At 31.1% G+C, this 17,500-nt stretch overlaps 1 protein-coding gene across 1 annotated transcript in view; it reads right to left on the bottom strand.

The window, feature by feature from the left end:
* LOC145298400 (atrial natriuretic peptide receptor 1-like) overlaps nt 1-17,500 on the bottom strand; it is a 186,640-nt gene that overhangs the window by 97,648 nt on the left and 71,492 nt on the right. The window contains exon 8 of the mRNA XM_080144315.1: nt 2,880-3,010. Within this exon, the coding sequence (XP_080000441.1) occupies nt 2,880-3,010 (131 nt within the window). The remainder of the gene's footprint in view (nt 1-2,879; nt 3,011-17,500) is intronic.

Below are 17,500 nucleotides of genomic sequence, written 5' to 3' on the forward strand. Positions count from 1 at the left end.
TGGTCTTCTTTGGTCGAGTCTTCAACGCGCACGGAAGTGGTCAATCGCATAAGATCTCGACTTTAACGTCAGCAAAGATCGCAGTTGGCAATCCATTGGAGTCGTCACTTATTTTCGGCGTTACAGGCAAGGAGTACCCATTTTCTCATCAAGCGCTCCTTTGCCAACCTCACTCTGGTGATCTTGCTCCCTATGTACGTATCGCTCGTCTGAGCTGTGTTGGAATATTAAGTATCTATGCGTCGTCTCCATATCTGGTTCGTGACATTCAGTATCTGGAGCGAGTGTAGAGCCTGGCGATCCGGTTGGTGTGAGGTTTTCGTGACCTTCTTTACGAGTCCCGTCTGCGGTAGCTAACCCTTTTTTCGTTGAAGCGCCGAAGACTGATAGGGGATATAATTTTGGCCTAGAACCTCCTACCTGGCCATTACGACCCCACCTCGGGATCTTATCTTTACCTCAGCCCTGGAATGTGGACTGAGAGGACACGACCTGAAGCTGTTTCATCGAAGACTTCAGTTAAACCGACGAAAAGCCACATTTTCCATCCGGATATCGGCTACCTGGAATAGATTGTCGCTTGAGCTTTCCGCTGCACAAACAACGGATCAGTTCAATACGAAGATGGACAGGTGCTCGTCAACTGTATTTCCGGTCGTGTAAATTCGCAGTACCCCTCCCTCTCTCCCTCTTTGTTCGCCTTCCTTCTTTTTTTCATTTTTCTCAATCTTCCCACATCCTTCGTAACAAGCAACGAAACGTGTAATGTTTTTAACATATGCCGAATAAATTGAATTGTATTTAACATGACACCGTATTTGACGGGTTCTGTTAATTTTTGTAAAGAGTTTTCAAAGTATTGTTGGTTCTTGTCCAGAATTCCCCCTATATTAAAACACACAAAAAAATCTGTGTAATGCACGTTTTCAGTGACGGAACGAAAATATCATATTCCAAAAATCACATGAATTGATCAAGTTTTATTTTTAACTTAGCAAATCAAATGTTATGAGTAAGTGAAGTTGCTATATTAAAGAAAAAAAATGTAGATAACTCCACAAGAATTCAAGCTTGCGAGGCCAACCCTGTAATGCCTACGATTTACAATTAATTGTTTAAAATGAATTCTCATTCTAAAATAAAACTACTTGATCAATTTGCGTACATTTTAGAATATCGTTTTGTAACGTCACGAGTGCGTAAGTCATGACAAAATTTTTCTGTGTTTTTTTTTATATGGTGGGAATTTTTACTGTTTGATATTTAATTAAAAATAAAAGTCGAGTTCTAAAATTATTTTTTATTGATTCTTTAAATAATGATATTACAATAAATCCGAATAAACACAAACAATTAAACAAAATATTTCTCGAAAAATGTAAATAAAAATGGTGGAAATTTTTCCTTACTTAATGTTTATCATTTAATTCTTTTTTTTTTTATATATTTTAGTTTAGTTAGTTTGCAGAGGTCAAATGGTTCCCTTATGAAGTTAATATTTTATTCTGCTATGCGTTAAATTTATATGTTATGGCTATTTTGAAAATAGATGCTATCTCTTTAAGGGCTGCTATTGATACTTCGCTACAGCCTGGTTAACGCAACTTTACTATAGTACATCTTTGAAAAAAATGCATTTCAGAGAAAAAAATTATTACGTACTTACATGTCATGCCGAAATTAGTATAAATTCAAAAGATTACGGAAAATGCTCGAGTAAAAAAATAATTTTAGCATAACTCCGGTATACGGCATTAAAAATTAGTAACAGAATACAGTACAGTATATAATAGACATGTATATAATCAAATAACATTATAAATAACACCATAAGGCGGGGAAAATACCGTAACCAGGGTCCGGAAAAACACCGTATTCCATATTGTAATCTGAAAAAAAAACGTACCTTAGTGCCATCGTATCCCAGAGTTCTACTGCATAAGTAAAAACGGAAGTTTTCAAAGTTGCGAGTTTTTATTGCACATTAACCCTTTGGAAGATCGAAATCGTGTGAGATTACTGTATTCTATCGTTTAAGTTGCTTTGCGCAGGATCTGGTAGCATTATTTCAGTTCGGCTATGTAGTTTATTTTCAATATACTACATGTTTCTTTTTTTTCTTTTTTTTTTTTCGATAATTAGCACATCCTCTGCTGAACCATTTTTCATAATCTTTGAAATTCATACTAATTTCGACATGGCATGTAAATACGTATTAGTGTTTTTCCCTGAAATGCCCTTGTTGGAAAGTAAACGATTGGATCGGACGAAACACTATAGCAGAGTTGCATCGCTTGGTCTTCCAGGGATTGAGTCCAAGTAATATTTTTTAATTTATTACAACAGTTGCCGATACCACAACCGGTATAATGCTTATTTCTTTCGAGCATTGTGCCATTTTCGAATCATTCTTTCGGTCCTGATTTTTCATTTTTTTTTTCTGCGTTCGCCTCTATTTAGGCCATAGTCGTTCAGGACTTACATCGATCATTATTATTATATCGTATGGATCCGAAGATTCTATTGTTGGCATTGGTTTCCTCGATATTTTTCTAATGAGAATTCTTTCTAGAAAGGCATCAGGTACTTACGGGAGGGACCATGTGTAGATTGTCAATATTTTTAAGTGAAAGTGATTTTTTGTGGAACGAACTGGATTCGATCTTGGAACACCCAGGTTGCCATTCTGTGTCATTAAACTTGACCACCGTCATTTCCCAGTCACAACGATAATGAGAGCAATCCTGTCATGTTTGTTCCAGATAGCAATATCTGGTTTGATGGCCTTGTCTTTGATGTGTCTGCCTGTCTGTAGTCTTTATACCAGTTTCAAACATGATATAGACAGAGAAATGGACATAAACCACTTTGCTTCTTACCTGTCCATAAAGAGGTGAGGCTGAACCTACTGCAATAATTCGGGGTATGCCAGTGGGACTTGTATAATCCCAGACCCAGTAAAAAGGGTCTCGGTCTCCATTATCATCAAACTCTACTTTGCCCGACATACCTGAAATTTATTGAAAAAAAAAATATATATATATAGCAATATTCCAACAATCTGTATCAACCCGGCATTGCCCAGGGTGCAGTGAAATAATTTTTTTTTTAATTTTTACTTGTTTACACATCACATTTTTTTAACAACGTATACATAAAAAGGAATAAAATTTTAGTTGCAAGGTAGATAACTCGTATTATATTCTTTAATTGTACCCCCCCCCTTCCCAACGAGGTCCAGCGAGTGATGCTGCCTAACTTGTCTACTCTGGTCTCGGGTGGCCGCTGGAACTATGCTATCTCTGTGGCGAGGGTCCTGATTGATAAGACGATTCGGTCGCATAGGTTGCCACTCCCCCTCCCACGTTGCTTTTGATAAAGTGTGCAATTCGTTCGGCTCTCGTCTCCAAAGTCAGCGTCACTGGAAGTAGAGGTTATTTCAAAACAAAGGAAGAGAAGAAAGACAACTTGACATCTCGGCTTGTTGTATAACAAAACAAGACAATCATTCAAGGGTAGTTGCAAATTCTGATCGTTTCTGACTCCAGATACAAATACTTGGGGGCTGGTGGCATTTGTTAATAAAGTCAGGGCAACAAACTCTTCACAGTATTGATTCAGTGGTTTGGAGCAGAGTGAGACCTAAGTAAAATATGTTTTCTCTCAAAGGTCTGAGTCTTCCGGCGGTCGGGCAGAGGTGTCCTCGAGACTATTGTTACCTTTCATTATATTCAGAACCAGTTAAGCTTACCCCCCCCCCGATCAACAGAACTTTATTCCACTATTCTCCATAAACCAATTTCCAAAAGGATTGTACTTCTCAAGTTTTGGGGAACTTTTTCCCTTTCTTCTTCTCTCTTAATCCATACCTCTTATCATCATTTAATAGAACTTGTATTAATGAATTTTGCCTATCTATATTATATTTCTCTTTGTCTCTCTGTTTGTGCGTTCCGCTTTTTCTCAGAAACTACTGGACCAATCTTGCTGAAATTTTGTATGGACTCTTCTCATGATAAGATTTAGCGAACTAAGTGTTATGATATCGGTTTGATGTATAGTTAGGAATTTATACAGATTAATAGGGGTTAGTCACCACAATACCATATTTACTCGATAAGTTTTCTCGGAAACTATTGGGCTGATCTGGCTGAAGCTTTATATGAACCTTTGCTATCATAAGTTACAACAACCTAACAGTCGATGCACAGTTAGGGATTAATAGGGATTAGTATTTAATGCAAAACTGAGCACTAATTTAACAATATTCAACCATCATTTCATATAAAGCATTCAAGCTATAAGTTTTGCCGTTTTTAATGGACTGAAAAGTCTTCTATAATATATCTATCAGTCTGTTCATCTGTCTGTCTGTCAGTTCCATCTTTTAGCCTGTAACGGGCTAAATGTCTATTATTATATAATTTTATATAGTGTCTGTCAGGTTGTTAGTTCATCAGTGCTAATATTATGAAACTATTCTATTTATAAGATGGTGCTAAACAGCAAATAGAGTTATATTTTAGTATACATTTTTATTTATGGAAATATTTTGAGCTACATATATGCATACATGTTCCAGCTATAATCTCATAAAAAGTCTAGTTTTTCATGCCATGACGAAGATACTGAAAAATGAATGAATTCCATACTGACGTAGAGTTTTAGTAGAGGGGGGATAATTCATCAAGCGTGAAGGGATATTAGAGGGATTCAATTTCAGCCTATATATATATATATATATATATATATATATATATATATATATATATATATATATATATATATATATACATACGCATACTCCACACTCATTCATACACGCATATGTTATGTTGTTGGTTCTGGGAAAATAAAATAGTCGATTATTATTATTATTATTATTATTATTATTATCATTATTATTATTATTATTATTATTATTATGTTTCGCAAGTCTAAATGGAATATCACCTAAACTAGGTATTTTAGAATTAAATATTTATAAAACATAACTTAGTCATGGTAACTTGATAAAATGGAATTTTATGCTGACAATTGTGTTTTCAAATGGAAAAGGAATTTGGAATCAAGAGGCCAGTTTGAAATGTGTGAATAATAACAAATGGATGATGTGAAAAAGTCATCCTGTAATGACGTAATAAATTAGGAAGATAGTTTTAGATATGGTGTTAAGTTAGTTGGAGAGAACGGTCGGGCATCAGCATTTGGCTGGGCTGGACATGGAATTAGGTAATTCACTCGATATAAGTTGTAAAGAATTAGACAACGATGAAATTGCAACCCTGATAGAATAATTGACGGAATGAAAAATAAAAGATTATGAAATCACCAACTTTGTACAGTATGTTGTTAAGAAGAAGAGATGACAAAAGGTATATTGTTTGCGTATATGTAAAACACCTCCCCCCCACACACACACACTTGTGCAGAGGCGCAAAAGCTGTTCATGGCCTTCGGGCCGGGAGCGAAAAAGGAAGTAATCAGTTCTGATCAATGTGGGGGCAACCCTTCATATCGGACAATTGCTTTTTAAGTCAATTAGTTTGGTCAATGTGGGGGAAACCCTTCATATCAGACAATTTCTAATTTTGGACCCTGTCAGAGTGCCCCCTGGGGGAGCTGGATTTTCCTCCCCACATTAAAAAACGGGCTTGTGCCTAATTTGCTCAGTGGGGAAGCACATAAATAAACACCTTAACGTTTTTGTGATGCATACATGTAAAAACATTGCAGAATAACTTATATTTACACGATTTACATACTCCCCGTCCCCCCCCCCCCCGAATAATGAAACACACATAAATATATACACACAAGAGGAGAATCGAACAAGTAAAATGCAATTAGGTAAACAAGATATATAATTCAAATAAGAAAAATCCAAAAACAACGAATAAAAATAAATAAGAAGATCTGTATATTGGCACATATTTTGGTGCTTGTTAAGATAGAGTTAACAGATCGATTTTTTTATACGTCGTTTTAAACAAAAAGCAACAGTACTTACTTGTCATGTCGAAAATAAATAATATATAATAATATATTAAAAAATTACGAAAATTCATCAAGTAGAAAATTATTTATAGTTAAAAGTAATTTTTACGGTGAACTGGAGGAAGTGGCATTTTCCCTAGATGTAAACACCTTGAAGATTGCGAATACAGGGGAAATGCTTATCTCCCGCTTTGTTACTTTAATGGCAACGTTTTTGTTTAGCCGATAGTGATAGACTTTTTTTTTTTTACTAAAAACACAATAGCAGTTGTTCTACTCCATGGATTTTCGTAATTTTTGGAGATATTACTATTTTCGACATGAAAATTAAGTAAGTACTGTTGTTTTGGCTTAAAAACACACATTAGAAAAATCCGTATGTCGACTCTATCTAAAACAATCACTCATATTTCATATTCTAAAAGACATTTAAGTACCAATGCGCAACAAAAATAAACTAAAATAAAAACATTATTTGGATTCATCGGACTACTGTTCTCGTCTTGTGTGTTATTTTCACAACACTTCGGTTGATGTAACCTCCGGCCTTCTTCAGGTGTATCTTATTGAACTCAGGAATCTTCCTGTCGAACTCGGGAATCTGCACGGAATTTCGAATGAAATGCTTTATTTAATCCACGGGAATAGAATGTTCTTGTTCCATCAGGTATTATTTGGTAGCGTATTATTATAGCAATTCACAATTGTATCTTTCAATGTCACCCGCACTGAGGATTGAACCTTCAACCTCTAGAAGAGTGTAATTTAGAACTAAATTTCACAAAGTACTTCGGCATGGGTTCATGCAAACTGTGTGAGCAACACTCCAAAATAGAATTGCGAATTAGTTAGGAATTCTACTGATGAAACGAGGGCATGCTACCCCCATGGATTAAATAAACAGTTCCATTTAAAATTCTATGCAGATTCCCCAATTTGAAAGAAAAATTTCCCAAGCTTGACAAGATATGCCTGAAGAAGATTGGAGCTTACATCGACGAAAATAGTGAAAATAATACTCAAGATGAGAACAGTAGTCCGAATAATGCAAATAATATGAAATGTCAATAATCATCTAAAAAAATTCAGAAGCGAAATAGAAACTTGGCTTGATCAGTATTTTCTGATCTAGCAACTGATCAAAAATGGTGAGTAATACACTTGAAGGTTATCATATTTTGGAAATTTTCAGGATCAAAGAAATTTATGACAATATTAAGAAAAATGATCCACTGCAAAACAATTGATATCAAATTTAAATGGTGGAAACCTTATATTTAATTTTAACTCGGGAAAAGGACACAAAAATGGAAAACAAGCAAGTAAAAGAATTAAATCAGTAACAAGGGATACTAGTTTAGCCATTGAACGGTGAAGAACATGGGTATGCAGTATGGAATCGGCAATTGTATTTGAATCGGGGAAAATATTGAAATCGTCCCATCACTAGTAAATAAATCAATAATTGCTAATAACACGTATAGAGTTGCGAATTAACAAATTAGTGGACATCACTAAGAAATTCCTTATTAAAGTTTTTCTTGGTGATTATTATTTAACAATAATTTTAGTATTCACATGTTCGTCATCAATTATGAACCCCAGTCACCTGTTTGCCAGGCTTGGTGTAAGTATTGCCATGGTCCCCCCTCAGACAGGCCTTCACAAACCTAAACCGAAGGACGATCCTTTTCCGCACTGTGGCAAAATGAAGAAACAGTTGCTTACACTTTTTCTAACTGCAGCTTTGACAGTTTTCGGGGTGAAGTCTCGCATCTTCCTCGAGCAGTTGCTGTGTCTTAATGTAGCGTATTGCCGATTATCTCATCTTTTGTTTCCTCCCCCATTCCCTGCCGCTTCAGCCACATCTTCCACTTCATTATCTATCCTTTCCTGGTTAATCTGAACGTTTCCATCATTTGCCGCGCCATCCTCTATTTCTTTTGCATTCACCTATCATTCATTTTCCTTATTGCTCCTGCCTGATCATGCACGCACTATTCTGTTGATTCAAACGTTCCCCATTCTCTCCATTCTCTAAACATACATTTTCTGTACACTCTAATAAGCTTTTCATTTTAATCATAAGGATTGCTTCTGAAGAAGCACTCCATGATTACCTTGTTAATCTATTTACGCCACTTCATTCTAGCAGTTACAGAATGACGACCGGATTCTCACTCGTGAGTCAAGGGACATTTTCCGACCGTAAACTTTGAGTTCTAGTCCCATTCACACCGTTATTCTCGATACTTTGATTTGACATTTCATTCATAAAAAGTTTTATAAATTGTAGTTTACACAATCACCGGTGTGTTTTTTTTTTGTTTTTTTTTTGCTGTTGTTGTTGTGACACCATCTGTAGACGATTGTCAGCCAAGGCTTAAGGCTAGTATTCTGAGGCCCTCGAATTATTATTATCTCACTCACTAGAAATTCTTAAACAGGTCATCATCAGAAATTGTTCACTGATAACAGCCAGTAGTGTTGCCTTGAGTCTGGGTGACAACAAGCCTCCCCAGAGTTCTAGTACTCTCCACCTTATCTCAACGGTCGTTTGCCATTGACTTCAGTTAGCAATGGCCATTGGTAATAACTGGAATTTGTGTGGAAAAAAGCCTTTCCACGGCCGCAATCCCATCAAGTGTAGGTCTGGTCAGTGCTTTTGCTTCTTAGTTTTTCCATCCACCTTGACCCTTCTCGATTATTTGGTATAGTACCAGCTAATGCCGACACTACATTTGGGGGAGATATTTTCGATTTCAGTTTTCTGGATTGCATCTTTTTTTTATTTTTTTTTTTTTTACTTCTGTTGCATTTTCTATATGACCGATTAGTGTTTGTAACTCATGTGGATTTCCGCACACAAGAATTTTATTATCATCACTAGCAGGACCCGTTGCTCGGTGGAATCATGCCCCTCCTTGTAAAAATATGAACTACGGTTGTTGTTTTTGTTGTTGTTGTTGTTGTTTGGTTGGTTGCCAATCCCCAACGTGCTAATGGGTTTAGGAATAGACACCCCATTATATGAGGGAAGGGCTGTCCAAGTATTTACCCCAAGTTTCACCTTGATATATGTTATCAGCATATCCACCCACAAAGACTATAAACCAAAAAAAAATGGGGGTGGGTGGCAGTGTGATGCGGAGAAAAGTACACTTTTTTATTGCGTGCGCGTACAACAGTGAATTACAGAGCATAATTCATGTTATATCTCGAAACTACTTGTCTCCACCAACGTTAAAATAGATTTCCTTATTCAGCATAGTCTAAAGTCCATAGAAGTCGTCAGTTTAAAGAATATAGTGTTGTTGGTGGTAAGGTAAAAAAGTACCTAAAAAGCGTTAATGACTGAGCAGTGTGGAAAAGGAGTCCTGAAAAGAGAACTACACAAAAAAACAACTATAGTAAAAAAGCGAATATAAAAGAAATAAGTATATCCATAGGCAATGTAATAAGAGAAAATTTTTTACTTTAGCAGCGTAAATTATTTGACAGACAAAGGAAGTAAAAAAAAAACTGGCGTAAATAAACAAACTGAATGAAAAGTAATGAAAGTAATTCAGTCCGAGAAAATGTGTTTTATATAAAAAGAAATAGTTTTTATGATTTTAAAAATTAAAATTTTTTTTTTTTTTTTTTTGCTTAATCACCCCAATCTAGGCTCTGTGCCACTTTGATGTCTGGGGCTACTAATACACTCTATCAATATGAGATTCGCCAGACGTTTATAAAATTGCTCCCCCTGTAAATTCCACAACGTACATTTTTTTTCTTTTTTCACGTTAATCTCATCGATTATAAATTTAACTTTCAGATAAGAAAACAGTAAAATTGTAAAAAAACAAACTTTTTGTTACTTTTATCGTTAGAGATTAGTTTTCAATTATAATATTTTACTAAATTGAAGACGTACTTGAAGAAAGCTGCGACATATTTTTTAATGTAAGAATGTGTAAATAATGTTAATCCAAATAATGCGCATGGTTATTTTTTTTGTAGAAATCAATCTGTAAAATAAAGGAAAAGTGACGGTAGTAAAGTATAAATGAAAAAATACTGGGTGGCAATTGATCGGGCATATTGAATAAGGGCTGCGGTGTTCGTTTTTTTTTTTTTTGTACGTTTATATAAAATCCGGAATAATAGAATTTCATGGTCACTGCAAATGAGAATAGGTGGAATGTTAGTAGGGAGAAATCATTATTTTCTGACAGTGAAGTGCAATATCAATTGTACGTGTTTGAGTGTTTAATCCAAGTAATAAGGGTGTCAGATCAATTTAGTTATAATGGTTATATATTTACCCGGTCTTTACTGGGAGAGTGGGGGGATTTTTCAGGTAGAGAGAAAAATACGAACTACTTCGTCTATAGATCTTGACAATCGTGATGATTTCACTCGTAGGAAGTAAGATAAGATTTTATTATAACGAATAAATATGTCTGTAACGGCGTTCATAAGTTACATAAGATGGGAGGTAAAAGTTTAGACATAATAAATTTGTATGTGGCATCTGTTATTGCAAACCTACTGTAATTTGGTCCAAAAGAGAATTTCTGTGCTCAAATTATTATATATGTGAGATTATCACCACTATCACTACCACTATCAATAATACTATTACTATACTGGGTTAAATTGCGTGTATGTTTGTGTGTGTATATGTACATGTGTATGTGTACATGTGTATGTGTGTGCATATTTATAAAAAATTATTCATTCATTCATTCATATTGTTCATTTATTATTATTATTATTATTATTATTATTGTTATTATTGTTATTGTTATCATCATCATCATTATTATTATTATTAATATTATTATTATTGAAGACAAGAAAATGTCTGAATGTCACCTTTACACTGAATTTTCTCCGCCATTTTCCTTCTATCTCATTTCTCCATTCATCCCTTTTGTTTTATCATTTGACGCTGTGCGTGTTTGTGAATGCGTGTCATTCTCTTATCTTATAAAGACAGGCGCTTACTGATAAAAAATGTCATACGGGTTAAATAAATAAATATTTGACTCACAAAATCTTTTTCCAAGCTTGATCCAATCCACTTACCGTCAAAACAACATCATCTCTGTCTGTCTGCCTGTCTGTCTGTCTATTTGTCTCATATATATATATATATATATATATATATATATATATATATATATATATATATAACATTACATAATATATATAACACTATATATATTATATCTATATAATATATATATTATAATAATATATATATTACTTTATAATAACATATATATTGTTATAAATAATATATATAACAATATATATAATGATATATATATAACAATATATATAACAATATATACATATAACAATATATTTATATAGCAATATATCTAACATATATATAAAACAATAGATAACAAAATATAACAAAATATATATATATAACAATGTGTGTGTGTGTGTGTGTGTGTGTGTGTGTGTGTGTGTGTGTGTGTGTGTGTGTAGCCATGGCCACAATTATGGAGCACCTTAAAAAATTGAGATAGTAGTTTAAACCTACGTGTTTAAAGGTTAAGAATCGTACAATGAAAAACCTAGAGCAAATGTAAAATATTTAACAGAAGATTGTAGTATTTATTTGCTTTAAAGCCCCTTTCAAGAGTTTTAGCTGAGTTTCATACTAAATTCATTCCAATATTCAAAATGATTCATTGTCATACCAAAGGTTGTTTCTTATTTTTCAGCTAATATTTGATTCCTTCCAATGCTATGATAGTAGATTTGATTGAAAATGCCTCCAAAGAAGCAGCTTTCAGTGATTTAAAGAGCACGAATTATTGCGTTATCTCGTGACGGATATTCTCAAGTAAAAATATCCAAGAAAATTGAATGTTCAAGGAAGGGAGTTCAAACACTCATTAAAATGTACAAAGAAGCAAAGTCTTTCAAAAACAGAAAGGGAGGACAGATCTTTGAAAAGAGCACATTTTGCAGATGGGAACAAAAGTTCTTCAGAGCTGGCAGCTGAACTTAGAGAGTATGCAAACAAAAACATATCAGTTTAAATAGTGAGGAAGCTATAAAAAATGGGATTAAAAAGACGCAAAGTAAGAAAGAATATATACTTGTCTCAGACCAACAGGAAAGAATGACTGGAAATTGCCAAAAAATCATGAAAATTGGAAACCTGATGATTGGGCCAAAATTGTTATGTCTGACAAAAGTAACATTTATTAAAAAAATGTAACAAATTTATTTTTTTATCAACTTTTTAGCACCCCTAGAGCGGTTTATGTTCGCCGTAGAGAAAGAGGGGCATTTCTTCATGATTGTGTGGTTCCAACTGTCAAATTTGAAATGGTAAGCGTAATGGTTTGGGGTTGCATGGCTTCTTTAAGCACTGGAATGTTGTATACATGTGAAAGCAGAATTAACTCCATAATTTATACTAACATGCTGGACAAGTATATTATTTTAATTCGAATTCATTATTGAGATGAGTATCATTTATATTAATTTATTTTATTACGGACTATTATTCTCATTTTTATTGGTTGTTGTTTCACGACGTTTCGGCCAACTATTCCTCTGGCCTTCGTCGGGTGGTAACCGCGACGGATAGGAACTTCGAATCTCCTAACTGCATTCTCAGCAATCACTGCCATCCGTAGTTGTTGTCGTCTCACCACGTTTTGTGCCAAGTAAGCCTCTGGCCGGCTTTGGGTAGGATTGAAACCGCTATCTTCAGACAATGCTCATCTGGAACCACTGACGAAGGCCAGAGGAATAGTTGGCCGAAACATCGTGAAACAACAACTAATAAAGATGAGAATAACAGTCTGCAATAAAATAAATTAATATGCTGGATAAGGTTTACCAAAACTCTTTGACTAAAATATTTAATAATAACATTCCAAGTGATGTAATCTTCCAACAAGATCTTTCCTATGCCATATGTTAGATGTTTCAATGAGTTGGTTTGAGAAAAAAGGAATTACAATGATTAAAGTGACCTCTCAATCCCCAGATTTAAATCCCATTGAATCTTCGTGGTCCCATCTAAGAAAAAGAGTGAGAATGCACAAATGTTCATCAAAAAAATAATAAGAGCTTGTAGTTCGTCAGAGCATCCACCATTAAAATACTTGTAAAGCAAGCAGAGGAATGCAACATTTCTTTGGTGGGATAGAGGTTGAAGCTTAGATGACAGTCCAAGACCTATCATGTTAGTGACTCTCTTTTGAATTCTGTTCAGAAGTGAAGGACTAGTAGCAGATGCACCAGCCGAAATTTGACAACAATACTCCATACATGGGCGAATGGTGGCCTTATAGAAGTACAGGATACTTTTAAGCGTAAGTAACTTTCTAGCATGGTAGAGAGAGCCCACCTTCCTTGTAGCAGCCTAGACAATGCTCTCGATGTAATTGTTCCAAATCATGTTCACTGGGAACTTTAAGCCAAGAAGTTTGAACGAAAAACAACGTATATATATATAAAAATATATATACAACAATAAATATATATATATAAAACAATATATAAATAACAATGTATACATAACAATATATATATAACAATATGTACATAGAGAACAATACATATTATATATATATATATATATATATATATATATATATATATATATATATATATATATTCAGTTGTAGCAGTATTAACGCTGAAATAAGTGATACCCTCTTCAAATCAATAAAACAACTTAACAATTAAACTATTTTTTATTAAAAATTAAATTAGCAATTTGGGGGCTGAAAATTAGTTTAATTGATTTTGTCATCTGACATCTTAAGTTGGTAGAATCCATGCTGATTTACTTATTTTTTAATCTACTCCCTGTTCTAAATGTTTTTACCCATAAATGCAGGAGTAGGCATCTTCTCATTGGAGTGAAACACATTTGTAACTATTGGGTGGTTTTGCTGTCAGAATAATAATTAGTGGATATATAATGTTTTATTCAGATACCCAAGAATACAACACACGAATTATAAGACATTAGCAGCATAAGTGATTAATAACCGATATGAGTTAAACGCATGGGTAACAACCAATTTTTTAAGATTAAAAACATAATTTATATCCTTGATTTGTTAAATAAGCCATCGTAGCACGTTCTGGATCTGTCCTATTAAATTAATTATTAAATCACAGACGCCTTCTAGTAATCAATGAACCGAAAACATCAAACGGCCTGAATTATCTCCCTTTAGCTGTTATAGGAAATGAAAATCGACCCAGTTTCCAACAGAATTAACTAGTAGCAAATAACATAATTGGATTATCTCCCTTCATAATTGTATTCAGAAAATATATGAAAACATTCAATTAGAATGACAATAAATTTTAAAACATTAAATAATAATAAATAGATTAGAAAACCTCACTCAAAATATTGTACAAGGATTTATATATATAATACAGCCTTTTTATTTATTCTCATATTCAATTAAACTTTAAACCTAAAATGGTCTTAAATCTAAGTACCACAATAACGATAATCTGTAAACATTACTTGCCACTAATACAAAACTAAAATTAACCATAACGTTATTGCAAGGTTGTTACGGCTATAAATATAGAAATAAAAATTTAAAAAAACTCTTTTTATTAGAAAATTAATTATTGTGAAATAATGAAACAACGAGATCTAATTTACGAACTCAACGAATCGGATTATAAAAAATAATTTTAATGGCTTAGAGTTTTCTGTCAAAATTTCTCATTACTCTGTTCTTAAATAAAGATACGAAAATTAGGCGATATATTAATATTTAAATGGGCTTTTCCGTAACTACAGCAAAGGTAAATGTTTCTCACATGCTTTTCCCGTTAAGGGGATTTTTCTTTTTTCGTTTTTCTTTCTCTTCAAAAATGCTCTTTTGTCAAAAGTGTGTTTAGTAATAAGACAATAATATATATATATATATATATATATATATATATATATATATATATATATATATATACAACATGCATATATATACAACGTGTACCTATATAATATGTATATATGACACATGTATGTATACATGTTGTATATATATACAATATGTATATATCAAACATGTATATATACAAAATGTATATATACAACATGTATATATATACAACATGTGCATATAAAGCATGTATATATAATGTATATATAAAGCATGTATATATGAAGCATGCATACATAACATGTATATATAGGCAACACGTATATATGTACAGTATGTATATATATAACATGTATATATATAACATGTATGTATATATATATAATATGTATATATATATAACATATATGCATGTATATATATATATATATATATATTATGTATGTATGTATATATATAACGTGTATATATATACAAGATGGATATATATACAACATGTATTTATATACAACATGTATATAAGACTTCATTCAGTCTTGACAGACTATGGATACACACGGTAAAGGTGCTTGCGCGTGAAATTTTTGTGGCAACATTCAACATTGTTGAATATCTGTGGCAAGTGGGGGTTCAGGACGACTGGGAACAATGCCGAGATAAGCGGAAAGCACATACAGCGCCTAGAATTCCTAAATGGTCACCCATCTGGTACTAGCCAGGCACAACGATGCTTCATTTCGGTGATCTGACGAGAACCGGTGTGTCAACGAGATTATGCCGTACATATATATATATATATATATATATATATATATATATATATATATATATATATACCATATATATATATATATATATATATATATATATATATATATACCATATATATATATATATATATATATATATATATATATATATATATACCATATATATATATATATATATATACCATATATATATATATATATATACCATATATATATATATATATATATATATACCATACATATATATATATATATACTACATATATATATACCATATATATATACCATATATATATATATATATACCATATATATATATACCATATATATATATACCATATATATATATATATATATATATACCATATATATATATACCATATATATATATATATACCATATATATATACCATATATATATATATACCATATATATATATATATATATATACCATATATATATATATACCATATATATATACCATATATATATATATATATACACCATATATATATATACCATATATATATATATACCATATATATATATATATATATATACCATATATATATATACCATATATATATATATATACCATATATATATACCATATATATATATATACCATATATATATATATACCATATATATATATATATATATATATATATATATATACCATATATATATATATATACCATATATATATATATACCATATATATATATATACCATATATATATATATATATACCATATATATATACCATATATATATATATACCATATATACATATATATACCATATATATATATATACCATATATATATATATTTATATTTATATTTAAAAGAGTGTAGCCATCAACAATTGTGGGTTTTTTAGCCTTTTATCATATTTTATTTTAAAATATTTTTAACCGCGTTTCAAGCTTTGGTTCTTTAAATATCTGAAGAAAGCGAACCAAAGCTTGAAACGCTTTATAAAAATATTTTAAAATAAAAATATGATAAAAGGCTAAAAAAAAAACACAATTGTTGATGGCTAACCTCTTAAATATACATTTTTTCTCCCGTTGGAACTACACAACCATCACTTTAAATATATATATATTATATACATATATGTAATATGTAATATATATATATATTATATATATTATATTCATATATATACATATTATATACATACATATATATATACATATTATATACATATATGTAATATATATATTATATATATTATATATATACATATATATACATACATATATATATATACATATTATATACATATATGTAATATATATTATATATATGCATATATATACATACATATATATACATATTATATATATTATATATACATATATATACATATATATACATATATATATGCATACACATAATATATATATTATATATATACATATATATACATATATATATATGCATACAAATATTATATATATTATATATATACATATATATACATATATATATATATGCATACACATATTATATATATTATATATATACATATATATATATGCATACATATATATATATTTATATATATATTTATATATATATATTTATATATATATATTTATATATATATATATATTTATATATATATTTATACATATATACATATATTTATACATATATTTATACATATATATATATTTATACATATATATATTTATTTATACATATATATATTTATTTATACATATATATATTTATACATATATATATATTTATACATATATACATATTTATACATATACATATTTATACATATATACATTTATACATATATACATTTATACATATATATATTTA

This window comes from Euprymna scolopes, chromosome 2 (assembly GCF_053919585.1).
Source record: "Euprymna scolopes isolate OS-2025 chromosome 2, ASM5391958v1, whole genome shotgun sequence".
NCBI classification, from domain to species: Eukaryota; Metazoa; Mollusca; class Cephalopoda; order Sepiida; family Sepiolidae; genus Euprymna; species Euprymna scolopes.